Below are 26,509 nucleotides of genomic sequence, written 5' to 3' on the forward strand. Positions count from 1 at the left end.
CTACGAGCTCAGCTGATGCAACCTGGAGGGACTAGCGTGACAGTTCCTGGCACGCGGCGGCGGCGGCGGCGAGCGAGACAAGGGCGCGGGTGTCGGCTGAGCGCGGGAAGCGGAGAAAGCGGAGCCATGGGGGATGCTCCTAGCCCTGAAGAGAAGCTGCACCTTATCACCCGGAACCTGCAGGTCGGGCCTTAGCGTTGGAATGCGCCGCTGGGTATTAGGGACTCTTTAGTCCAGTGATCCCTAGCCTAACCCGGGATCCTAAGTGTGTAGGGCCTCGGTTTACGCGCCTGGGCGGCTCTAAGGCTCTCTCTACTAGTTGGTCAGTAAATCAGTCAAGCAGCCATTCCTAGGGTGCAAAAGAAACCACAACGGGCTCACCTTTTGTGTGCACTCATCTTGTGCTGTAGTCATCCTGGAGCCAGGAACCCCATTTCACCCACCCGGTTACATGCCAGGCGCAGAGCTAGGCTCTAGGGAGCCAGGGCCGTGCCCTCCCAGAGCTCTTGTGGGAAGAACTAGAGATTTAAAATGACCCATAACTCAAAACACTACAAGTAAAGCAAGTATGGAAAGTTCCTGTGACTGGAGTTCTGAAAAGAAATGGGGCGGGGGGGGGGTGCTGAAGAGATGGCTCAGAGATTAAAAAGCTCTTGCAGAGGACTCGGGTTCGGTTCCCAGCACCCGTGTCAGGCAGCTCAACACAGCCTTAAGCTTCAGGGGAACCTGACATCCCCTTCTGGCTTCCATGGGTATACACACACTTAAGAAAGAAGGCTTCCTCTGAGGAAATGTCCTCCAATGTGTCCAACGTGTGCATCTTGTCGATTCGCAGGCTCATCTGTTTTCAAGCAGCTACAAGTATAGGAGTTAACCAGAAAAACCCTGAGAAGCAATTCCAGACAGAGGGCAGGCCAGAAGGGAGCAAGAATACTGTGGTTCAGAGAGGAGGCTGGGAGTATAACTCATTGGTAGGGCAACTGTGAGGCCCTGGGCTCAGTCTTCAGAGCCCAATCATAACCTTACTCCAATAATACTGGTTTACCTCGGAGTAGAGCAAGCAAAGTGCTGCTCAGAAGAACTGTCTCCATGGGTGCTCTGTCCTTGTCTCTGATGTTCCTCTACAGCACTTAACACTGTCGGTTTGACTCATTCCTTTACGAGAGGCAGACAGGAGCCAAGTCATGAGGGCCTTGTAAATTTTGTTTTACACGCCGGATAAAGACTGAATTCTGTAGACTTATGCTAAGGGCACTTGCACCATGAAGCATCTTTCTGGCCTTTATTTTATTTTATTTTATTTTAAGCTGTAATTCTCTGTTCCTGGGTGTGATGAGTAATTCCAGTACCTGGGAGGCGGAGACAGAGTCACTGCAGCTTGGAGGTCAGCCTTGTGTTCATATTCCTGGCTAGCTAGGGTTATACATGGAGACTCTGCCTCTAAGAACATTCACCCCTGCAGAGGGTACAATTTAGTCAGTGTATGTCCACAAGATTGGGGTTCTAAAACATTTTCTATTTCCCCCGATAAAATGTGAACCAGCCTGAACATGGTGGCACATGTCCGCAATCCCAGCACATCGGAGGTGAAAAGCAAGAGGATCAGGAATTCAAGGCCACCTTCAGTCACACAGCTGAACCCACGGTCAGCTTGGGGTGCCTGAGACCCTATCTCAAAGAAAAAGAAAAACTTGTGACACTAGCTATCACTACCCATTACCCACCCCGCCCCCCAGCCCTAAGGAAGTACTAATCGGCTTTCTGTCTCTATGCATAGACCTTCTCCCTGACAGTTTGTGTCCTGTGACTAGAATGGTATAACGTGCCCATTGGTATCTGCATCTTTCGCAGAATAGTGTTGCTCTCAGAATTTCGTATTTTCTTTTCCAGCCCTTTCCCACTTTGCCTCCTGTTTTTCTGCCCCCGCGTCCTCCCCTTCCCCATCATTTCTCCTTTTCCTTCTAGCCTTGCTTTCCTGCCACTCAGCTCCCTTCGCTAGTGCCCTTCCTTTCCCAACATAGCCTCTGCCACCCGCTCCTTCATCCTCTTCCATGTTCTCTCCCCTCCCTAGGCCTCCCTGTCCCTTTCCCCATCCCATTGGCCTGTCTGGCCTTTGATCTCTTCCAAGAAACTACTTCCCTTGTGGGAAAGGGCTGTGGTGTGTAGGAAAGAATTAGGAGGAGAAAGAAACCCAGAGACAGAGACCCTGAAGACAGAGCTGGAGAGCAAACAGTACCCAGACACTTACAGAGACCAAAACATGGGAACTGAGACAAAAAGAAGCAGATGCCACTGCTTTATTGTACTTGGGCTTTTGAGACAAATCTTTTTTGAAAAAGAAAATGGGGATGGATGGTGGTGGTGTTAACCTTTAATCCCAGCACTCGGGAGGCAGAGGCAGATAGATCTCAGTGAGTTCCAAGACAGCCTGGTCTACAGAGTGAGGACTATTACCCTGTCTCAAAAAAGAAAGAAAAGAAGGAAGGAAGGAAAAAAAATAAGTCTTTAAAAAGAAAAGAAAGCGATACCTACTACTAGCTATCAAGGCTCTGGGACCTGGAAGCCCCTTGTCTACTCTTAAGCCTATACCCCAGGGTTACAGTAATTGGATCTGATCTACCTTCAAAGTAGATTCACACACAGATCTGCATTCTGCCTTCCTCCTTCCTTTCTGAGACTAATATTCCATTATATGATATACCGCATTATATCTTATCCATTCAATAACTGACAGACATTGGAGTTATTCTACTCACTTGTTGGTCCTTTTTTTTTTTTTTAAATCTTTTATATTTTTTGAGACACAGTGCTTACATCAATGGTAGAATTAAGGAATTAAAGAAAGATACTTCCTCTTAGAATAGTTTAGAGCAAGAGAGAAACCAAAATTTGAATTCTCTACTTCTCTCCCTGCGTCTTCCATCTGTCTGTAGTTTGTGGTCTGTGGCCTGTCTGTTGTCTGGTGTGTGTGTCTGATGTCTGTTCCTGTTGTCTGTATCAAGCAAAGGGTTTTGCTCAGAATTTACTGAACAGCACAGAAATAAGGACTAGGAAGGGAATGAGGGACAATTTTCTACAGAGATCTTTATACTAAGGAAGAAATTATTTTATTTACCCACAACAGTACTCAAAACCTCACACAGCTGTTGGCTGCTTTCAGTAAATGACTACCACACACACACACTTAGACACACACACACATTGTTCTGAGTCAGGGGCATAGGAAAGTATATAACTTAAAAGTTAAAAGCTCTGCATTTAGCTTCGGTTGTAAAAGCTGATTGCGAGTAAGGTTGGTTGCAGTGTTCTCTTAAAGGCAGGTTAAGTTTACAGGCTGAGTCCACAGTAGGACAGCAGACTGAATACACGGTTTTCAGTGGTCTCCAGGCATAGTAACTGCAGCAAGGTCCTGGAAGAGTTCCATCTCTTTGAAAGTAGGTATTTTCAGAAGCAGGTATCACTATATAGTCTCTCTATGTAGTTCAAGGCACCTGGCTTCACCTGAGACTTATTTTGGGGTACTGAACAGGCATCTCAGCAATTAAGAGCATGTACTGCTCTTGCATAGGGCCCAAGTTCAGTTCCCAACACCACGTCAGGTAGCTTACAACTGCCTGTAACCCCAACACCAAGGAAGCTGAGTGGGCTTCAAAGGCTTGTACACACCAACTTACATACTTCCATGTGACTTAAAGACATGAATCACTCAAAAATTGAGGCTGAGGCTCATTTACCATTCCTCAAATACTAGAAATGACTAAATTGATAATTGTAATAAATCTGTGGGGTTTTTTTCTAACTTTTGGATTTTGAGATAGTTTCTTATATAATCTAAGTGGCCTCCAGGGACTACAGATGTGTGTGCCTTACCATCACACCTAGTTTTATTAGGTGTGGAGGATCATACCCAGGACTTTTTTCACAAGGCAAGCCCTCTACCACTTGAGCCACATCTGTAGCCATACTTAAAACGTACAAAAGCCATACAGTAATATATACCTTCAATGCTTTGAAGCAACCAAAGGGAGTAATTTAGGCAGAATGTAGAATTAGGAACTAGAGGTGATGTAATTGTGTTGTAAAGTACTTGCCTAGTAGGCTGGTGTGATGGATCAGTGGTTTAAGGGCACTGGCTGCTCTTCCAGTAAGTCCTGAGTTCAATTCCCAGCAACCACATGGTGGCTCACAACCATCTCTAATGAGATCTGATGCCCTCTTCTGATGTGCAGACACACATGCAGGCAGAATACTGTATGCATAACAAAAAAGTAAAATCTTTTAAAAACAAAAACAGTGCTTGCCTAGTGTGACAAGCACAGCCGGTGGGCTGTGAGGCACTCAGTAATTAGGATGTCCATGTGAGATTTGCCCTTCGAATGTGCTTGATTTATTCACATAGCCATTTGCTTACAATGTCATGTTCCTACAAAGATTACAGTAGTTTTATGAAAACAGACCTCTCACCTTTGGGGAACAGTAGGGCAGGAAATGCTGAGGCTTCCACTGGGCCCCTGGGAGGATACTTCAGGAGCAAACTTGACCTGAGGTCTTCAGCTATGGCAAGTTGAGAGGATGGCACTATTGAAAGCTCCAGAAGGTTCTTTAAAGCGTCAGCCATCAGCTAGAGCTAGGCGGGCTGGTGTGAAAACAGCAATAATGCCAGAAACTCAATAGTCCCTGGAAACAGTCACAGTGACCAGTCTCAAAGTTACCTGGCTATGGTACAATCTTGAGGTGCACTGTTTGGTTATAGGGATTTTTTTTTTTAGATTTGTGTGTGTGTGTGCGCGTGTGTGTGTGCATACCAGAAGAGAGGGGCTATAGTTATAGACAGTTGTGAGCCTCCATTTGGGAAGTGAACCTAGGACCTCTGGAAGAGCAGTGAGTATTCATAACCACTGAGCCATCTCTCAGCCCCTATTTTCAGTTCTTAAACTCTTTGAGTGTGTCAGCCCATGGCTTTATCAGGCTCACCATTTTAACATAACTGTTTTTCTATTAACAGCCAAAACTTAGTGTTCATGTTGTTTGTAAATATTTTTCTCCTTTTACAGCAACATCCTTTAAGTCAAAACATGTTATATTCATTTTGTCAAAACAAATTCTCAGCTCAAAACAATATGACATGTTTTCAGCATAGTTTCCAGGTTACACAAAAATGGTTTCCCTCACCATAGCATACACAAAGGCCTAGGCTTGATGCCTAACTGGTCATGGCATGGTGGTATACAACTGGAATCTCAGCACTCAGGAGGCAGAGGCAAGAGGATGAGAAGTCTGAGGCCAGCCTAGGTTACAGGAGACCCTGACTCAAAACAAAACAAAGAGAATGTGGGATCAAAAGAGAATTGCTGACATTTAATGATTGAGAGAGCAGTAACAAAGATGCCTAAGCAGAAAGAGAGGAGGGAAACTAAGAATAAGGAAGCTGAAGGAAGAATGTGTTTCCAGGAGGAAGAGGACTAAACAGTGTTCATTACACTTAGCTGCCTCGGGGTCCTCTGTGAACCTCAAAGGAGTATGGAGCACCGAGCAGCGATGCACACTGGAGGCAGAGGCAGGAGCATGGAGCTCACTGAAGTGAGACCAAAAAAGATGGCTAAATTAAGGTGGCTCCAGGGTCTGATGAGATGATTCAACAGCTAAAAACACTGACTTTTTCCAGAGGACCTGGGTTTGGCCTTTGATTCCTGGCTTCTTTTCTTGTTTTGTTTTTCAAGACAGGGTTTCTCTGCATAACTCTAGCTGTACTGAAACCGTAGGCCAGGCTGGCCTCAAACTCAGAGATCAACCTGTCTCTGCCTCCCAAGTGCTGGGGTTAAAGGTATGCGCCACCACTGCCAGCATGATCCCTGGCTCCTGCCTGGAGGTGCTCAACAGTTTGTAATGTACATCCAGTCCTAGGGGATCTGTCACCCCCTGCAGGCCTTCTGGGTCACTGCATATATGTGGTGCACAGACATACATGCAGGCAAAACACCTATATACATAAAATTTAAAAAGAAAAACAAATCTGTTGAGGTGATTACAAAAGGAAGTAGGGTAAGAGGTAACTGAGGGGGTCAAGAGGAGAAAGGTGGACAGATTTGTTCCTTCATACTCCAGCAGCAGCAGGAACAGCTTAGGTTGGCTCTCAGCACTGAGAACATGTCTGGACTTCAGTGACACTTGTCCATAGGCTCTGAGCTTCAACCCCCAGTGATACAGGGCTTTGTTTGCAGGGTAAAGGATGAGCAAGGTGGGCGATCAGCATTAAACCGGCTCTTCTGTTTTCGAAACAGGAGGTTCTTGGGGAAGAGAAGCTGAAGGAGATTCTGAAGGAGCGGGAACTCAAAGTTTACTGGGGCACAGCCACCACGGGGAAGCCACATGTGGCTTACTTTGTGCCCATGTCCAAGATCGCTGACTTCTTGAAGGCGGGGTGTGAGGTGAGAGCCCATGCTATTAAATGCTGTTAAATGACCAAGAGATACTTAACGAGGGCAGGGGTTGGGGAAGAGGGTGGAAAGTACTGGGGCAAATTTACATTTTGGTGGCTTTTTCATGTTTCTGTCAAGGTAACAATTCTGTTTGCGGACCTTCACGCTTACCTGGACAACATGAAAGCTCCCTGGGAACTTCTAGAACTTCGAACCAGTTACTATGAGAATGTGATCAAGGCAATGCTGGAGAGCATTGGCGTACCCTTGGAGAAACTCAAGTTTATCAAAGGCACTGACTACCAGCTTAGCAAGTAAGCACTTGATCTCTCCTTGTAGATCTGGTGTTCCTTGCTAATTACAGGGCTATGAAGTCCAGGCACTCTTTAAATTTGGGTTGGAAGCTACTTGATACTACCAGTTAAGAACCATTAAACAGTTTATAGCATCTGTTGGTTTAATTCACCCATCAAAAATGTACCTGCTTGGAAATACCTAGGTTCTAGGCTGTTTGCTATAGATGTAACCCTAACCCTAACCAAACTTCAGCCTTGGAGCCCATAGCCTATGGGAAAGGGATGGGAAACATCCAGCCTCCCTTTCTCTTTTAGCCTCAGCAAACCAATAATGATAGAAGAAATGGGAGAGGAAGTTGTCACCCTTTTTGCAACAGTATTTATTGTGATGTTATACAGAGATGCCACCTTATTTATGTCAGGGACAGATGGCGTGCTGAGACACCAAGGGTATCTTAAATACCTTAAAATAACTACTAAGTCATGTACATGCCATTGCTTGTGAGAGCCAATTCTAAAGATGTAAATGTTAAGTATTACAGCATATGTGTAGAATAGTGTCTTAGAGGTGGAGCACAGATGACGGCTTGATGCTGGGAGAGTTAGAATCTCAGAGTAGATGCAATGAAACAAGGTACATCCAAGCGCAAACCACAGGAAAAGACTGAAAAATGAACTACATTAAAGTGAAGGTTTTCTAAGCCTGGCGGTGGGGGCGCACGCCTTTGATCCCAGCCCTCAGGAGGCAGAGACAGGTGGATCTCTGTGAGTTCAAGACCAGCCTGGTCTACAAATCAAGTTCCACACCAGCCACAGCTACTTAGTGAGACCCAATCTAAATAAATAAATAAATAAAATGAAGAGTACAAATTGCTATATAATCAAAACTCTCTGAGAGTCAAAGTATGGTGGTAGAGCATGTACTTGCTATTTATGAAGTCCTGCATGGAATTCCCAGAAATCTCCCGTATCAAATTAAGACCTCAACTACATCAAATGTATAATTTAAAAATATCAAGCCACGGAGTGGAGTATAATTCTGTGGTAAAGTGAATACTGAATATTTTGCACACATAAATTTGTTGGTTTCACACACACAAATGCAAGCCACAAATGGCTAAAATTCTTATGATATATACAACTGGCTAAAGATTAATGTCCAGTATTTTAAAAATTATAGAATCAGGGAGGCATAGTGGTATATGTATTTAATCCCAGCACTCAGGAAGCAGAGACAGACAAATCTCTATGAGTTCAAGATTAGTCTGATCTACATAGTTCTAGGCTAACCAGGGATACCTACTGAAATTAATTTATTTTTACTCTACGTGCATTGGTGTTTTGCCTGTGTGTGTCTGTGTGAGAGTGTCAGATATTGGAGTTATAGACAGTTGTGAGTTGTCATGTGGGTGCTGGGAATTGAACTCTGGTCCTCTGGAAAAGCAATGCTCTCAACCTCTGAGCCATCTTTCCAGCTCCCCAATCAGTTTTTTAAAATTGATCCGATCCAGTAAAAAAAAAAAAAGTCAATTCTCAAGTGACTAGTGATTAGTAGTCATGTGGAAAAAACTGGCCCCTGGTGTTATACAGAGAAATTGAGATTAAAATCGTAGTGAAAAAAATCACAGTGTAGTCAGTAAATGGGGGTAAAAAATTTTAAGTTGCAAAATAGATAATAAAATTTACAGAAATTGGGCTAAAGAGATAGCTTAGCAGTTAAGAGCACAGGCTGCTCTTCCAGAGACCCGAATTCAATTCCTTGCACCCACATGGCACCCACTGTCTGTAACTCTAGTTTCAGGGGACCTGACATACATACAAACAAAACACCAATTTTAATTGACAAAAATCACTTTGGGAAAGGTTTGGCACGCTACAGTTGAGACACAGATCCCTCTGATCCTGGGCCACACAGAGGAAATGTGCCTGTGTATACCAGTGGAGACACTTGTTTACAGGATATTGCTTACAGACACAAATACAAGGCTGAGAAGCATCAGCAGGCTCAAGATGAGGTTCCTCTAACGGGGGCAGAAGTGGGTAGAATTAGGAGTAGGCACTGGGAACTGCAGAGCTTTTATTACACTGCATGATAGGCGGTGTTCTTTGAATTACACTCTTCTTTTTTTTTAGGTGTATTTATTTTCTATATATGAGTGCTTCTGGAACGGGACTTACATGCAGTTGTGAGCTACTGTGTGCTGTCTTTAGAATGCCCTAAGGTCAGGGGTTGTCCTGGGATGCTGAGGCCTGGGTGCAGTCTTAAAGCTATCTCCTCTGCCTTTCTTCTTCAGAGAGTACACGCTGGATGTATACCGCCTGTCCTCCGTGGTCACACAACATGATGCCAAGAAAGCCGGGGCTGAGGTTGTGAAGCAGGTGGAGCATCCTTTACTGAGTGGCCTGTTATACCCTGGACTGCAGGTATGCAAGAGGGCAGGGGACCAGTTATCTTCCTGTACTTTCTTTTCTTTTGTTTTTTTTTTTTAAGATTTTTTTTTTTTCCTTACATGTATTGCTGTTTTTACCTACATGCGTATCCAGGGTTAGAACCTCTGGAACTGTAGTTACACGTAGTCAGGAGCTGTTGTGTGTGCTAGGAATTGAACCCAGGTCCTTAAGAAGAACAGTCTGTGCCCTTAACCACTGAACCGTCTCTCAAGCCCTCTGCACAGTTTCTTATTTATTTATTTATTTATTTATTTATTTATTTATTTGTGCCTTAAGTTCATTGACTACATGTATGTCTGTGTGAGGGTGTTAGTTAGATCTTGGAGTTACGACAGTTGTGAGCTGCCATATAGATGCTAGGATTGAACCCAGGTCCTTTGGAAGAGTAGTCTGTGTCCTTAACCACTGAGCCATCTCTCAAAGCCCTCTGCACTGTTTCTAATGAGTGGAACAAGCCTCTCTCAGGGCACTAACTGTACCCTGTACTCACTCTTCAGATAGCACTATTCCTTCTTTCCTGGTTCTTCTCCTTCGTGGAGACACTTTTATTTGTAAGTCCTTATTTCCCATTTCCTTTCTGATTTTTGTTTTGTTGGGTTTTTGTTTTTTTGTTTGTTTGTTTTGTTTTTGCCCTGCGGAACATGGAAAGTTTTGTTGTTGTTGTCAGGTTTTTGTTTTTGTTTTGTTTTGAGACAAGTGTTTCTCTATGTAGCCCTGGCTATCCTGGAACTTACTCTGTAACCAGACTGGCCTTGAACTCAGAGATCTGCCTGCCTCTACCTCACAAGTACTGGGATTAAAGACACCCACCACCATGCCCACTGCTTTCTGTTCTTTAAGACTTTGCCATTGTGAATTCAAGGTTAACCTAGGTTACATAGCCAGAGTCTGTCTCGATGGATAGACAGACAGACAGACAGAAGAGCTGGTTAAAATTAAGGGCTTCAAATATTCTACAAAGGCAGAATGAGTGCCTAGGTTTGAACCTCAATGATACAAGGAGGGGAAAAGTTACTAAATTTTTAGCTGGGCATAATGGCATGTGTTTTTAATCCTACCACTCAAAAGACAAAGGCAGGTAGATCTCAATGAGTTTGAGGCCAGCATGGTTTACAAAGTGAGTTTCAGGATGAGCATTCCAAAAACTTCTTTAGTGGGCTAGAGATGGCTCAGAGGTTGAGAGAGAGCACTGGCTGCTCTTTCAGAGGTCCTAAGTTCAATTCCCAGCAACCACATGGTGGCTCACAACCACCTGTAATGAGATCTGGTGTCATGTAGTCGTATACATAGGCAGAACACTGTGAATACACCTTTAGCTGAGCAAGTCAGCACATGCATGCATCAGTAGCCCCAGCTACTAAAAATGCTAAGGCACACCAGAACTCAGGAGGCAGGAGCAAATGGATTTCTTTACAATCAAGTCCAGCCTTTTTTACATAATGAGTTCTAGGATAGCCAGGGCTACCTAGAGAGATTCTAACTAAAAAAAAAAAACAACCAACCAAAATAAGATAAGACATGGGGAATCACTGAATCCTAGGAGTTCTGGGCAAGCATGGGAAACAGAATGAACAAAAATTTTAGCCAGGCAGTGGGCGCACACCTTTAATCCCAGCACTTGGGAGGCACGGGCAGGCTGATCTCTGTGAATTAGAGGCTAGCTTGGTCTACAAAGTGAGTTCCAGGACAGGCTCCAAAGCTACACAGAGAAACCCTGTCTCAAAAAAAAAAAAAAAAAAAAAAAGAAAGGAAAAAAAAAATTGTTGTTCTGATGTTTTTTTCAACACAAGTTCCCTCTGTGTTGCCCTGGCTGTCTTGGAATTCATAGTGATTTCTCTGCCTCCTGAGTGCTGGGATTAAATGCCCAGCTTTAGATATTCTTAAACCACGTCCAACCCACAGTCTAATTCTAGGAAGACTTTCCCCATACCCAGCTGTCTAGACCGCAGGAATCATCTCTTGCTTGCCATTGGCCCTGTCCCTTACCTGAGCATGTAGTTAGCCTTTACACACTGCTGAAGTGATGTGTTTACCTGTCCCCCAGGTAGGTAACTGAGCTTCTTGCAGGGAGGATATAGGTCTGACTCATCCCTGGATCCACAGGGCTGGCACCAGGCCTGACAGGTAATGAGGGGTAGACACTGTTTGGTTAGTAGTCCTGGTTTGCTGCTTTTAGATTTGGGTTTTTGTTGACGTTGCTGCTTTTGCTGGTTGTTCTTTGGTATTGGGAAAGAGTGGGACAGCCGACCTGCAATTCACTTTATTCTATGATCTAAAACTCCTGGCAATCTCTGTGTCATAAGCCACTAAACCTAGTTCAGTATTACCCTCCCCTTGCCTAAACAGTATCAAGCAAAGCAATGGAAAAGATCTGAATACTGGGCCAGTGAGATTGCTCAGAAAGTTAAGGCACTTGCAACCTGAGGACCTGACTTAGGTTCCCAAGGTTCACAGGGTAAAAGGAGAGAATCGACTCCTGCAAGCTGTAAAAGAACATCATAAGTGAAGAACCTGTTTTACCTTTTATCTAAGTCATCCAGCCCTTTGTGTGTGTGGAGGTCTGGTACTAGGACTGAAGCCAGGACCTTAGACAAGTTAAGCATATGTGTTTACCACTGACTCACACACCACTTTTTTTTTTTCTAAACAGCATCTTACTATATTGTTCAGGCTGGTTTTGAACATATAACCTCAGGATAACCTCTTGCTTCTACCTCCCAAGTAAATGTCACGGCAAGCAGGCAGGAGTTTCTGCTTTATGCCAGTTCTTTGATGTGACACAGGCTGCCTGATTCAGTGAGGGACCTTCAGCATCACTCCCTTCCCACTGAATTAGATAGACTAGGAGCATCCTGAGAGCAGGGCCTCCACCATCTGCAGTAATGTTCACACAGGTACTCAGCAGCTGTTTCTGAGCCACCAGGGAGGCTCTGTGTTATTTATTTCCCTCCTGGCTCTACCCTGTGAAAAATGACATGATTCAAAATTCTGTGTCAGACCCATAGGGGACAAATAGAGCAGGTGTTTACATTCATGTTTCTTTGCACAGGCTCTGGATGAAGAGTACTTAAAAGTAGACGCCCAGTTTGGTGGTGTTGACCAAAGGAAGATTTTTACCTTTGCAGAGAAGGTGAGTAGACACATCTCTCTCTTATGCCTCTGAGATACACAGCTGATGCTGACTCAGTTATGATAACACAGTCATACCCGCCAGAAGTATACAGGATGATAGGTATCCTTCTTGCTCCTTGGACCAGAAAGCCGTGTCCAGGACAATACAGATGTAACCAAGCCAGATCTGTCTGCCTCAGCAGCCCACACTGTCTCGGTATCTACCCCCAAAAAACTGCTCCGGGACTTGCTGGATTTGGGTCCTTCCTGTTGCTATCAGTCAGGAGTGCTATTGTCTCCTAGAGCATTTGGTTTGCTCTGTGAGTTCTATAGAAACCTTGGGTCTCAGAGATAAGCTTTACCAGGGTTCAGGGGGAAATCAGCACAAACACATAGTTCTTTCCTTAGAAAGAATTTGAATACATTGAGAAGGTTGTTGTATTTTTAGTTTTGGTTTTGGGGGGTGGATTTTTGGTTTTGTTTTTGTCTTCTTAATGTTAATGGGTATTTCATCTGTATATGTGTCTGTGCACCAGAAGCACAAACAGTGTGTCAGATATCCTAGGCCTGAAGTCATGTGGTTGTGAGCCGCCATGTAGGAACTAGGAACTAGACCCACACCTTCTAGAAAGGCAGCCAGTACTGTTAACCACTGAGCCATCTCTCCAGCCTCTGTAGTTGGTAATTTTTCAAGGCTTCTCCAAACCTGATTCTGGCAAGTTGTACAGAAAACAACTCAAGCAGAAATAGAAATTCCTAGAATACTTTGACAACTCTGAAACATTCCTATCCTCTGACCTGCTAGGTTCTACTCCTGGAAACCTGACCTAAGGAAATAAGAACAAACAAATACAGCTTGAGTTGTGTGTGAGAGTACTTGCCACATTATTAACTTAAGGCAAATATTTAGAAATAAATATGTCCAATGGCAAAGAGTTATATAAAAATGTTATGAGGGCTGAAGAGATGGTTTAGTGGGTAAAGTGCTTGTTTTGCAAACAGGAGGACTTGAGTTGAGTCACTTAAATGCCTGCCATTGTGGCGTGTGTGTATAATCAGTCTACAGGAAAGGCAAAGACCCATGGATCCTGGGGCTCACTAGCCAATCAGTGTAGTCAAAACAACAAGCTCCAGGGTCAGTGAGAAACCCTGTCTCTTTCTTTCTTCCTTCTCTTCTTTCTTCCATCCTTGTTTGTTTGTCTGTTTGTTTGTTTTTGAGACAGGGTTTCTCTGTGTTTCTTTGGAGCCTGTCCTGGCTCCACCAGGCTGTCCTCGAACTCACTGAGATCCGCCTGCCTCTGCCTCCTGAGTGTCGTGATAAAAAGGCGGGCGCCACCACCTCCTGGAGACCAGGTTGACCTTACAATCAGAGATCCTTCTGCCTGTCACCAGACCTGGCATAGCAACTTAGTGAGATAGGTTCGCTGACAGCCTAATCTGGCTTCTAACTTGCTGTGTAGTCAAGGATAACCTTGAGCATCTAATCCTTTAGCTCCCACCTCTCAAATGCTAGAGGTATAGGCATGTACCCCCATGGCTAATTTGTGAGGTCCTAGGGATTAAACCCAGCATCTAGTGCATGCTAGGCAAGCACCTACCAATTGAGCCATATTCCCAGCCCTTGTATTTTACCTTTGAGACAGGATCTCAGTGTGTAGCCCTGGCTAGCTATACTCATAGTGGGTAGAGTGCAAAACACTTGTGCACATAAAATTAAAACAATATAGATAGGTAGATAGATAGATAGATAGATAGATAGATAGATAGATAGATAGATATATTCTAAAGCCTTCTAACATGCTAGACGGTGGTAGTGATTACCTTTAATCCCCCGCAGCCTTTAATCCCAGCGCTGGAGAGGCAGAGGCAGGCAGATCTCTGTGAGTTCAAGGCTGGTCTACAGAGTGAGTGCCATGACAGACAAGGCTCCACAGAGAAACCCTGTCTCAAAAACAAACCAAAAAAGCCTACTAACATAATGATGGCTATTGAAAACTATATTTGTTCATTAAAAAAGACCGGGAAGAATATGTGGTACATATGCCTGGAAGTTGCTGGTCAGACCAGAAGAGAACAGAACGCTGAGGAGGAATTTATATTAATATCTGCTGTTTTCATTCCAGTACCTCCCTGCACTTGGCTACTCAAAACGGGTCCATCTGATGAATCCCATGGTCCCAGGGTTAACTGGGAGCAAAATGAGCTCGTCAGAAGAGGTAAATTACTAACCATTTCTTTACATTTATTTGTTTGGTGTGTGTCCTTTACTCAGTGAGGCACATCACCAGCCCAAAGATTACAGTGCTCCTTTCCCTTTTATTTAGTACTGGGGATTAAATCTAAGGCCTCTCTCGTGTCGGGCAAGCACCCTTCCATAGCCACATCTCCAGGCCACAACCACTTTTATTTTCTTACATTGATTTATTTGTGTGTATATGTGTGGGTCCACACCTGCAGTGGCCCATGTAAATAGGTCAGCTTGGGGAAGTTGGTTCTCTTCTTCTACCATGTGGGAACCAGGGATTGAACTCAGGTCATCAGGCTTGGTAAGCAAGCACTTCCACCCACTGAGCCATCTTGGTTGTCCCCCTCAACCATTTCTTGAATCTAGAAAACTTCAGCAAAAGACAGACTGAAGACTCCAAAGTACAGTCCCCTAGCTAACTAGAGTCTGGGTGTGTACTGTGAAGCAGTCTGTCATCCAGTCGTGTTAACCCTCCTGAGGATGACCAGGATGGTCGGTTTACGTGTCTTCCTTCATAGGGCTGTGATAAAGTTCAGCCCTACTGTGCTGGCCTTGGTGACTTGTAATGGTAGCACTCTGGAGGCTGAGGTAGGAGGATAGAAAGTACAAGTCAGCCTTGGTAGCAGACACCTTTACCTGCTGAACCACCTCACCAGTTAATGAGTGATATGTCACCTCACATAACTAAATTTTCCATTTAAAGCCAGGCATTGATGACACATGGCTTTGGTCTCAGCACTCAGGAGGCAGAGGCAGGTGGATCTCTGTGAGTTCGAGGCCAGCCTGGTCTACAGAGCTAGTTCCAGGGACAGGTTCCAAAGCAATACAGAGAAACCCTGTCCCCCCCCAAAAATACAAGACAAAACAAAAATCTCCATTTAAAATTTTTTCTTTTAAGAATAACTGGCCATGGTGGAGCATGCATTAAATCCCAACACTCGGGAGGCAGAGGCAGGTGGATCTCTGTGAATTCAAGGCCAGTCTGGTCTACAGAGCAAGTTCCAGGTCAGCCAAGGCTGTTACATAGAGAAACCCTGTCTTGGGGAAAAAAAACAAAAAGGAATAAGGAGTGCATATGGGGCTAGAAAGATGAGTCAGTGGCTAAGAGCTCTTGCTAGTTTGTATGTTGTTGTTTCTTAAGATTTATTCGTTTTACCTATGAGTGCTTGCTCTATCTGCATGCACACCTTTATGCCAGAAGAGGGCATCAGATCCCACCATAGATGGCTGTGAGCCATCATGTGGTTGCTGGGAATTGACCTCAGGACCTCTGGAAGAGCAGCCAGTGCTCTTAACTGCTGAGCCATCTCTCCACCCCAACACTTGTTCTTGAAGATGACCCAGGTTCAGTTTCCAGCACCCATATCAGGACAACCACTTGTAACTCCAGTTCCAGGGCATCCAACATCCTGCATGCATCTGGTACATATACATGTATTTACTCAGGCATGTACACATTCACATATTTTTTTAACAATGGGTAAATGGCTAGGGCTTGGGATAAAGTGCTCACACATGAAGCTCTGGGTTTGAACACTGCAGAAAGCAGGCCTTGTAGTACATACCTATAATTTTAGCACTGGGGAGGTAAAGGCAGAAAGTCAGTTCAAGAATATAATCTTGGCTACATAGCAAGTTTGAGTCCAGTCTGAGTTACAGAGACCCCAGCTCAAAAGAAGACAAAAAAACATGTGTAATCCATGATGGGGGAACAAAATGGATAGATTTGACTTCATTAAAATAAACTTTATTTTTTTAAAAATCATATATGTTAAAATTAGTTTGAGTGCCTTCTCATTTTCAACCACAAGAGGTCTCTTCCCTCATGACTTCCAGGAGTCTAAAATCGACCTCATTGATCGGAAGGAGGATGTGAAGAAAAAGCTGAAGAAGGCCTTCTGTGAGCCGGGCAACGTGGAGAACAATGGGGTTCTGTCCTTCATCAAACATGTCCTCTTTCCCCTCAAGTCTGGTAAGAGCCCCCCTGCTGGTTTCTCGGGGGGGGGGGGGCACATTGGAAGCGCCAAGCTCCTGCTGTGACTTAAAACTGTCACAGACTCTTCTGCAGGGACTGGCTGCCCTAAATCTCTGTCCTGATTTCATGTATGCCACGTGCACTGTAAGACTGTCCCTCGGTTGTCTTCTGTGCGTTCATTACCAGGCAGGATCTGAGAGATTGTCAGGCTGCGGAGGGGTGTCAGAAATGAGAGTGGCGACAGACATGTTGTACTGGAGTACAAAAACTCTTCTTTGTTTAGTTTGTTTTGTAACACGGGGTTACTCTGTGTGGCCCTGGCTATCCTGGAACTCACTGTGTAGACCAGGCTGGCCTCCAGTTCACAGAGATCCACCTGCCTCTGCTTCCCAAGTGCTGGGATTAAAGACCCGTGTTTCCACCACTGCCAAGCTGAATAACAAAAGAATTCTAAGCCATGCTTTTTGTTGAATACACAGTGTGGCAACTTACCTAATTAAAGAACAGGAAGGCTGACCGTTGAGGGCACATTTAACGTGTCAGATCATAGGAAAGGTCACTGTAGAGAGCACGTGTAACATGTGTCAGATCCTAGGTTTAGTCCCAGCACTAAAATATGAAAAAGTAAAATGCCAGGGCTGGTGAGATGACTCAGTGAGTAAAAGTATATGCTTTAAAGATGATGCTCAGTGTGTACAAATGTGCACGCACACACACAAATATAAATACAGGTAGTCATGCCTTAGAGGGAGGAATATTGTACCTGCAGTTGCTGACTTGTTTGTTGGTATGTTGTAGAGTTTGTGATCCTGAGAGATGAGAAGTGGGGTGGAAACAAAACCTACACCGTTTACCTGGAACTGGAAAAGGACTTCGCTGCTGAGGTAATACTACAGGAAAAATGAAAATGCACTGAAGCCTAACAGCCTTCTCCCTCCTAGCTGCCAAGTGTAGAGGATGAGCCACCGGCTCTGTCTTAAAGCCCTCCAAGGCTGTTTTGTTAATGACTTAGATTTGGATTCAAGTAGTTTATTAAGTAGATGGATGAATGGCCAATACCTAAAATACTGATATTCATCACTCTCCAAGGGGCTAGATACATTACAAAAAAGAATCTTCCTCCATGCCTGCACTCGTTTATACACATAATTAAAAATAAAATCTTCAGTTCAAAAAAAAAAAAAAAAAGAAGTAGGCATGGTTAGCCAGAAAGTATATATTCCATCTTCAGCTATAAGAAGAGTTTCCCGGGGGAGGAACTAGGTTTCTTATGACTCTAGAGGGTTGATGCAAGACTGTAGGTTGGGAGAGAAGGGTTGGAGACAGCTCAGTGGTTAAGAGCACTTTCTGCTCTTAGCAGAGGACTAGGGTTTAGTTACCCACACCAGGCAGCTCACAACTACCTATGACTCTATCTGCAGAGACCCTGCTGCCCACTTCTTACCTCCAAAGCCAGTAGTATGCACGTGTACAAGCACACACATAAACATGTAGTTTTTGAAAAATGAAAAAGATTTATATGCATATATTTGACTGTTTGTTTTGTTTTGTTTTGTTTTTGGTTTTTGTTTGTTTGTTTTGTTTTTTGAGAAAAGGAGTTTGTTGGATTTTTAGGATAGGGTCTCTATGTAGTCCTTACTATCCTGGACCTCACAGAGATCCACCTGCTTCTGCCTAGGGTTAAAGTGCTAGGGTTAAAGGTGGGCACTAAGATGCCCCAACTAAGGAAAACTTTCTGATAGCCTCAATAGTTGTTGGAAGTGGGCTGCCTCGATTGACTTTGCATTCCCTTCTCTTAGAGGAAAAGGCAACAGCTAGAGAACCCCTTGGAGGCAATGCTAGATGTAAGCTGGTTTGAGTGGCGGCTAGAGGGGACTCTCATCTTTGAGGTCTGGAAGCTTGTGTAGCCCATTTGGGGATGTGTTGCAGACATTACTCTGAAACCCCTCTCTGTTGTCTGAGGCAGGCCACAGAACCCACACCCCTGAAAGCAGTTCTTTGTGGGAATGCTGAGCTGAATTAGAAGGAATGCTTCTGGAAAATTCTGCAGCCGCAGAGTCCCACAGTGAAATTTCAAGTGTAGTGTGCCTATGTGTTGTTTTGTTTTTAATTATTTTTTATAATTTATTTAAATTTGAAATAAGCTTGCTTTACATATCCCAGTTCCCCCACCTTCCTGTTCTCTCCACCAACCCCCATCCCATCCCCTCTCTGCTCCCCTGGGAGGGTGAGGTCTTCCATGGGGAGTCTTCAAAGTCTGCCATATCATTTGGAGCAGGGCCCGGCCATGTGTCTAGTGTCACTGCCTAAGAGAGAAGCCACTTACTGGTGACTTGTGGCTGTGGTGCACTTGTGTGGATCCTGCAACCAATAAACTGAATTTTAATTTACATCTGGATAGCTACAGGCCTAAACCTTTCCTTCAAAGTTTTAACTATTTCCAGGGAGATACGAAGTAACATCAGAAACAGAAATGTTCAATCATACCTAAGGATGTCCCTTCAGAGTACTTCCAGACTAGATTTAGGAACAAAAAGGTAATTTCAGCCAGGAGCCTCTGCCTCCCAGGTGTCACCATGCCCAGCAATGTGCCCGTATTCTGACTATAGTGTTTCATGTGATTATGTGAGATCATGTGTGGGATTTTTCTTGTGTTAATTGGTGCTCAGACTTGGAAGCATTCCAGATCTGCCCCACAGGTGAGGAATGCTCAGCGGCACTATCATGTAGCAACGGCACTCACCATTGCCACCATGGTTGTGTGGTTCAGTCCTCATTGTGACTCAGCTAGACCTGCTCTCATCCTCATTTTGATTTTTTAATGGTTTAAAAGTTTTGCTTGGGTATTTGTTTTCTGAGTCTGAATCTTGCACCATGGCCTAGGGTGTCCTCTGCCTAAGCAAACTTCCTGCCGCAGCTTCTCTAAGGTTGAGATTATATATGTGTGAGTCACCATTTCCAGCCTGATAATTCTGATTTTATAAGTAAACCAAGACTGGGCTGAGACGTATGTAGCTAAGTATGTACAAGGACTGGGTTTAACCCCCAGTACTGAGAAAGTGGGGAGAGAGAGGTGAAAGTCATTAATGTCAAAAGTTAAAAGGGGTCAAGTGTCTAATTACACAACTAACCAGAACTTTTTTTTTTTTTTTCATCTCATGTAATATACATTGATGTTTTTGCCTGCATGTATGTCTATGTGAGAGAGTCAGATTATGGAGTTACAGACAGTTGTGAGCTATCATGTGGGTACTGGGGATTGAACCTGGGTCCTCTGGAAGAACAGCCAGTGCTCTTAACCACTGAGCAATCTTATCTCTCCAGCCCCCTAACCAGAACTTCAGTCCTACTGTCTAATTCAGTCTCTAGGCCTAGGGTTACCTGTGTGGAACTGTCTGAGACAGGCAGGCACCTGTCTGGCTTTGAGTCATCCTACTCTGTTCTACCTTGTCTCATGAAAGTGTTGTAAGGCTCAAGATTGCTGGAAACATACTCTGTCCCACATGTCACCTCTCCAATAGATTCTGATGCCCAGGCCTCATCTCACTAGGCCTTGTTTCCTTCTGTAGGTTGTACACCCTGGAGACCTAAAGAATTCTGTTGAAGTTGCCCTGAACAAGCTGTTGGACCCAATTCGAGAAAAGTTTAATACCCCAGCCCTGAAGAAGCTGGCCAGTGCTGCCTACCCAGATCCTTCAAAACAGAGTAAGGCCAGCTGCAAAGGAGCCCGGAATTGAGACTGCACTTAGAACCTTCTAGTCTATGTTTGCTAAACCTGCCTCTTGGGCTTAGTGAACATGTCCCCAGTTGGTATTCACATTGTCAGTCTGTTCACAGCTGCTCAGGCATCTTGAAAAGCGCATCTTAACAGCCTCTCTCTGCTTGTCTTGTGAGTTGGTCCTTCAGTTATCCATGACGCTGAGGTGCTGCCATAGATACTTGTGTGACCCATCCAGAAGAGACTCAGCAAATTCTGCATGGATTTCATGAGTAGATACACCCAAAGGTGGCCAGACTACTGCAGGCCCTACCCTCCAGCCTAGTAACAGAGAAAGCGAGGAAGGAAATCTGGTCCCTTCTGTGAGGTTGCTGGGCCTGTGTTAAAGTATAACTCAATGGACTGGCTCTGAGAGTACCTCCTAAATCCTGCCTGGTTTCAGTACCCTCATCGGTGCAATAGGAACTGGCCTGCTTTTGGGGTGGGAGAGGAAAGTCCCAACACCATGGAGTTCTTCTCATTTCCAGAGCCCACTGCCAAAGGCCCTGCCAAGAATTCAGAACCAGAGGAAATCATCCCATCCCGGCTGGATATCCGTGTAGGCAAAATCATCAGTGTGGAGAAGGTACTCATTGATCACTACATTCCAAAGAGGAAACCTATTAAGAGAAGGAAGTAGCATCCCTGAGCTCATACTGCAAGTCAAAACCCAGGTGTCTAATTGCGGGCAGCCTCTGAACCTTACACACACACATCCAGGAACTGGTGGGAAGGACACTGGTCAGAAAACGTAGCCATTAATGTGGCCTGATGTACTCACCTAGAATGGACCAGCTTGCCTGGACTAGCTTCTGGTCTTACCTTAAGTTGACCATTTGCCCCTTAGACAGTGACTGGGGGTAGGTGAGCTTTTTTTTTCTTTTCTTTCTTTTTTTTTTTTTTTTTTTTTTTTAAGGAGATAGGTCATGTGATCATTCATTGGTTAGAAACCATTGTTCTGGGCCGATTATCCCCTGGTGTTGATTTGCTTGACACTATGGCCCTAAGCCTCCTAACCACTAGATAGACTACTTGAAATGGCTGCAGGTGCTCCCACCTCAGATGGTGAAGCCAACATTCATCCACTCTCACCTCCCAGACACCTGGCACTACCCCTTAGTGTAGTACTTGTGACGTAATGGCAGTCACAAACAGACCAGGCTGCCTAATCTCCATTAACAGATTTTTTTCACATGCCATTAGGTTCATTTTCTCAAATCTAGCCACTGAGGAACAAATGATTCTTCAAGGCATGTTCTCATGATAGCATATGCCTGCAATCCTAGGATTTGGTAAGCTGAGGCAGGAGGATCCCTACAAGTTAAAGACCAGCCCTGGCTACATAGTGAAACCTTGTCCCAAAAAATGAAAAAAAATAAATAAATAAATAAAAAGACAGGTCCAGAGGAGCTTTGGAAAGAACAGATATCCGTTTGTGGAGATGATTCACTGGGCATTTGCCCTACTCCACTGTGGTTATCTCCCATTTATTTATGTGTATATTGGGGGCTGAGGGGAATATGCATGCTTCATGTGTGGAGATTAGAGGACTCCTTTCTCCTTCCACCATATGGCACCTGGGGATCTAACTCAGGAGGTCAGGCTTGGTGGCAAGCACCTTTACCCACTGGGCCATCTCTCTGGCCTTCTGACAAGAATTTCTTGCTGGCAGCACCCAGATGCAGATAGCCTGTATGTGGAAAAAATTGATGTGGGGGAAGCTGAGCCCAGGACTGTGGTGAGCGGCCTTGTACAGTTTGTGCCCAAAGAAGAACTACAGGACAGGCTGGTGGTGGTGTTGTGCAATCTAAAACCCCAGAAGATGAGAGGAGTGGACTCCCAAGGCATGCTACTGTGTGCTTCCACGTGAGTGAGGACTTGGTGGACCAAGACCTGGGGAGGACGCCCTTCCATGTGCCATGTGCAAGCCCAGAAAATGCCCCTTGCCACACTGATGCTAAAAGACAAGGCATGAAAGTACTGTGAATTAAATACCTTGCATAAAAGTTAAATTGTTAAGATAAAACTAGACAGGTAGTAGGGCACAGTGGAACATGCCTTTAATTCCAGCACTTGGGAGGCAGAGATAGACAGATCACCGGGAGTTCAAGGCCAGCCTGGTCTACATAGTCAGTTCCAGAGCTACAGAGTGAGACCCTGCCTTGAAAAAGAATTTTTTTAATTAAAAAATAAAATACAAAATGATGGATGCTTGGCACGGCAGCACCTACCTTTAATCTTAGCACTTGGGAAGGATGGTCTCTATAAGCCTGGTTTACATCTCAAGTTCTAGACCAGCCTGAGCTACACAGTAAGACTGTCTCACCAAAAGAAAGGATGGAGGTTGGATACAGCTCAGCTGGTGGACCTCTTGCCTAGCTGGCAAAAGCTGGGGGTTTGATTTCCAGCACCTCATAAAAGTGAGTGTGGTAACCCACACCCATGATCCCAGCACCAGGGAAGTAGAAGAGGGGTCAGTTCAGGTATAGCCTGGGCTACCTGAGACTCTGCAAACAAACAAGCATAAACGTGAGTGTCACACTACTAGTGACGGGTGGAGCCAGGATGCAGACCTGTTGAGATTAGGTACAGACTCATTGCTGGAGACCCAGACACTCCTCTTTCCAGAAAAAAAGGAATTGAATATAATCCTGGGTTACGTGTTCAGAGATGTGGGAAAGTGGCCAGAGCCCCCGGGCAATGGCACTGAGGGCATCCTAAACCCCTGTAGGTCCCCAGTCACTTTATCCACAGCTGTTGGGAAACCCATCATCTTGCCTTTTGCCCTGTGTCTTTCCAGAGAAGGGGTGAGCCGCCAGGTTGAACCGCTGGACCCTCCTGCAGGCTCTGCTCCTGGTGAACGAGTATTTGTAAAGGGCTATGAGAAGGGCCAACCAGACGAGGAGCTCAAGCCCAAGAAGAAAGTCTTTGAGAAGCTGCAGGTAAAATGCCACTGTCCTCCTTTGCCCAAGCTGCCCCAGAGTGCTGTTACTGAATCAGCAGTTGCCTCTTTCCCAGTTGACCTTTCTGCAGCTGAGTCCCTTCATCTCTATTTAGATCTGAATGAATGTGAGGGTCTTATTGTCTCAGGAGGGCCCTGCATATGCAGAGTGCTGACATGAAGCACTGAGGGAGGGACTTGAGACTTCCTCGTCCCTGTGGTCATAGTCCAAGAAAGCAACACAGGTTATCCCCATTTACCTCAGGCTTTGACCCTCCATACCACAACAGATAAATGATAAAAGCAAGTGAGAGTCCCTCCTGCCCAGGAGCATTGAGAGCATTCACTAATAAGAATACAGCTGCTCCGAATGTATATATCAGGCATTGTCCTAAATGCCTGGACTACACCATTGGAACAAATTGGCTCTTTGTGGAACAGATATTATAGAAACTTTCTTAAATACAAGGCTAAAATGAAGAGAAAATCCATAGTTCTGCGGTGTATGCTGGTGCCTATATGGAATTCCAGTACTTAAGAGGCAGAGATAGGAGGACTGCCCCCAAATTCATGCCAGTGTGGCTTAAAAGGAGAGGTCCAGGCCATCCAGAGCTATACAGTGAGCTCCTTCTCAAAACAAAAAACATGGACATGTATTTCCAGCCCTATCAAGGCTACTAAAATAAGCCTTGATTGTTTCCTTCTGATCTTTTATGGACAGAGGGGCATTCAGGTTAATCTGCTTCTGATCCCTGAAAGTGTTTCCTCATATTAAATATCAGGAGGGACCATGTGTATAGTGTACTGGGGCCTATTAGCCTGCTATAACCAGCTTGCATGTACTTAGTAGCAGAGCACTCACTTAGCTTGGGTCCCTGGCACCATCACACACACACACACACATACCAGTGCTGTGGTGATCACAGTCTAGAAGTCCTGGTCTTTATCCATGGAAATGAATGTGCCTGTTAAAGGCTAAGAACATAGTAACCTTTAGGGAGCTGTACTCAGAAACACTGGGCCAGTTGATGATGGTGCATGCTTTTAATCCCAGCATTGGGGAGGCAGAGGCGGATAGATCTTTGAGTTCCAGAATAGCCAGGACTACTCAGGGAGACCCTGTCTCAAAAACCAAAATCAAAAAGTTGGGCCAGTTCCTGCTAATAATATGTAAGAATTATATGCTCCACCACCATAAGTTTATTTTATTTTTTTGTCTGTCTTATCCAGGCTGATTTTAGAATTTCTGAGGAGTGCATTGCGCAATGGAAACAAACCAACTTTATGACTAAGCTGGGGTCCATCTCCTGCAAATCACTGAAAGGGGGTAACATTAGCTAACTGGCCCCGCATCCTCCTCCCAACATGCTACCTGCTGTCTCAACTTGTCATCTGTCACCCATTCCCATCTCAGGACACTGAAACTCCAGGTCTGAAACTGTTAATTAGACATGGGACTTGGTAAGGGATAGCTCACCTTCCTACCCTCTGGGGTCATCCCACCTGACTACAAGGAGATTGGCCGCTTGGGATAAGGACGGCTACCCAGCAGCACCTCCTTCCCTTGGCAGCTGACTTGAAAAATCTGGTTTCAATAGAGCCAATAGAGTTTATTCTACCCGTCCTTGTAATTGGAAAAATACTGGTTCCCAAGTTTCCAAGGGGTTATCCCCACAGCTGTACATCTAGCTGGGATCTATTGCCTGGTCTGGGCTAATTACAGTTTCTCCCCAACAGGAAATTGTGGGATTTGAAAAGAAGGGGAAACAGCCTAGAAGTCTACCAAGCTTCCCAGGGCTGGCAGCATTCTAAGGCCTGCCTACCCTGAGGCTTGGCACCAGTGGCAGGATCTGCCCCAGCTCTCTTGGGGTTTCCCTTGATCTGGCTAGGTTGGAACACTTTCTAAACCAGATGTGTGTCGGCAGCAGGACAGGAATGGACTGACACAGTGTGGTGCTTTCTTCAGAATGTGGGATACTTCATAAGGCATCTCAATCAAATCACTAATCGCCACTGTCAAATTCAAATAAAGTGTCTGAACAAGGGCATCTGGATGGATTCCTCAGAACCACACCATGTTAGGAGATAGCATGAGCATACAGCAGCGGCTGTGTCACCTAACCTGGGACCACTGACTCTGGCCCTATAAATGGCATGGGGCAACAGGGATAGATAATGGACACCTGAGTTCCTCCTGCTCAGCATTAAGCAAGAGGTTCACTCTTGGGCCTGTGCTGGCAGCAGGCAAGATACCACCTCTTCTGACTGAGGCCCAGAGCACTGTCCTGTCCTTACACAGCCAGGTCTTTGTGGTTCATTAGCCTGGGAATAGATTCATGCTGTTGTGAGGTGTGCGTTCCTCAATCTTGTTACATATATTACCTGCTGTCAGTGTCTGGAAAAGAGTAGTCACAGCCAAGTTTCAATCATTTATTTAATACCTTTTAATGAAACACAGCTTTGTCGTGTGTCTCACTCAAGCTTCAGAGTGGGAGTGGGGAGAGAACTGTTTATATAGACATATCAAAGGCTCAAAAATTTAAGGAAATATATATATATATATTTGTCTCTTCTAACATTTTTATGCAAATTAAAAATCAGAGGCTTTTGGTCTCTCCATTTGCACAGGGTCAAGCTTATTTACCCCAGAGAACAAAGAGAGGCTGTCCCTCTTAAGAGTCTCCTTTCTTCTGGCCCACCCAGTGGGGGAAACAAGCAGAGAAGGTCAGGGCAAGAGCTCCAGTGACACTGGGGGGGGGGGTGCTGCTTCCCCACCCCCAGCAGCTTCCAGACTAGTCCTGGATCCTGGGGCAGAACAGTGCTTACTAATTGATTGTCCTCCCTCCCCATCTCATGGGACAGTGACATCCACCCAGCAGCAGTCCCCATCACACGCTGAGCAAGGGAAAGACAGTGACAAACAAGCAGTCCCAGCAAGAGGGGCTAAGGGACCTGGACCCTCACCCGTTCCTTGATGGGAAAGTCAGTAGCAAGGATAGTGTCACTCTCTTCTTGGTAGTGGAGAAGCTAAAAGCAAGCTCTCTTGCCAGGCTCAAGCCCCCCATAGAAAAGACTCAAGAGGTGGCCCTCCAGGAAAGAGGCACAGCCATGGGGGCTGACAGGGACTCCAGCCTACCTAGAGAGGTGGTCTAGACTGAAAATAAGTCATTAAATTCCGGGAAGAGAGATTAGTAGCAAAGACTGCTATCTGGGATAGCCACCAGACTGCCCACTTAGGATCACTGAGTATCCCCTCTTGGACTAGGGAAGAATCTGGCCCAAGATACCCCCTTGGCTTCCCATCCTTGCCACCC

General features: G+C 45.0%; 1 protein-coding gene across 1 annotated transcript; it reads left to right on the plus strand.

Moving 5' to 3' along the window:
• Positions 1-25,241, plus strand: Yars1 (tyrosyl-tRNA synthetase 1). The gene is made up of 13 exons (XM_051188880.1): positions 1-183; positions 6,282-6,428; positions 6,558-6,733; positions 9,010-9,139; positions 12,216-12,296; positions 14,401-14,493; positions 16,359-16,494; positions 17,296-17,381; positions 20,067-20,202; positions 20,743-20,840; positions 21,927-22,120; positions 23,055-23,196; positions 24,426-25,241. Exons 1-13 carry the CDS (start codon positions 16-18, stop codon positions 24,534-24,536), a joined length of 1,698 nt encoding a protein of 565 aa, XP_051044837.1. The 5' UTR covers positions 1-15; the 3' UTR covers positions 24,537-25,241.
• Positions 25,242-26,509: the final 1,268 nt, after the last annotated feature.

This window comes from Phodopus roborovskii, unplaced genomic scaffold (assembly GCF_943737965.1).
Source record: "Phodopus roborovskii unplaced genomic scaffold, PHOROB, whole genome shotgun sequence".
Taxonomy (NCBI): Eukaryota; Metazoa; Chordata; class Mammalia; order Rodentia; family Cricetidae; genus Phodopus; species Phodopus roborovskii.

Excerpts from the sequence above, each read along its gene's own strand:
- Yars1 (XM_051188880.1), top strand. The coding sequence starts at position 16 with ATGCAACCTGGAGGGACTAGCGTGACAGTTCCTGGCACGCGGCGGCGG. Across the intron at positions 14,494-16,358 it reads AAATGAGCTCGTCAGAAGAG|GAGTCTAAAATCGACCTCAT; the intron begins GTAAATTACTAA and ends CATGACTTCCAG. Across the intron at positions 23,197-24,425 it reads AAGTCTTTGAGAAGCTGCAG|GCTGATTTTAGAATTTCTGA; the intron begins GTAAAATGCCAC and ends TGTCTTATCCAG.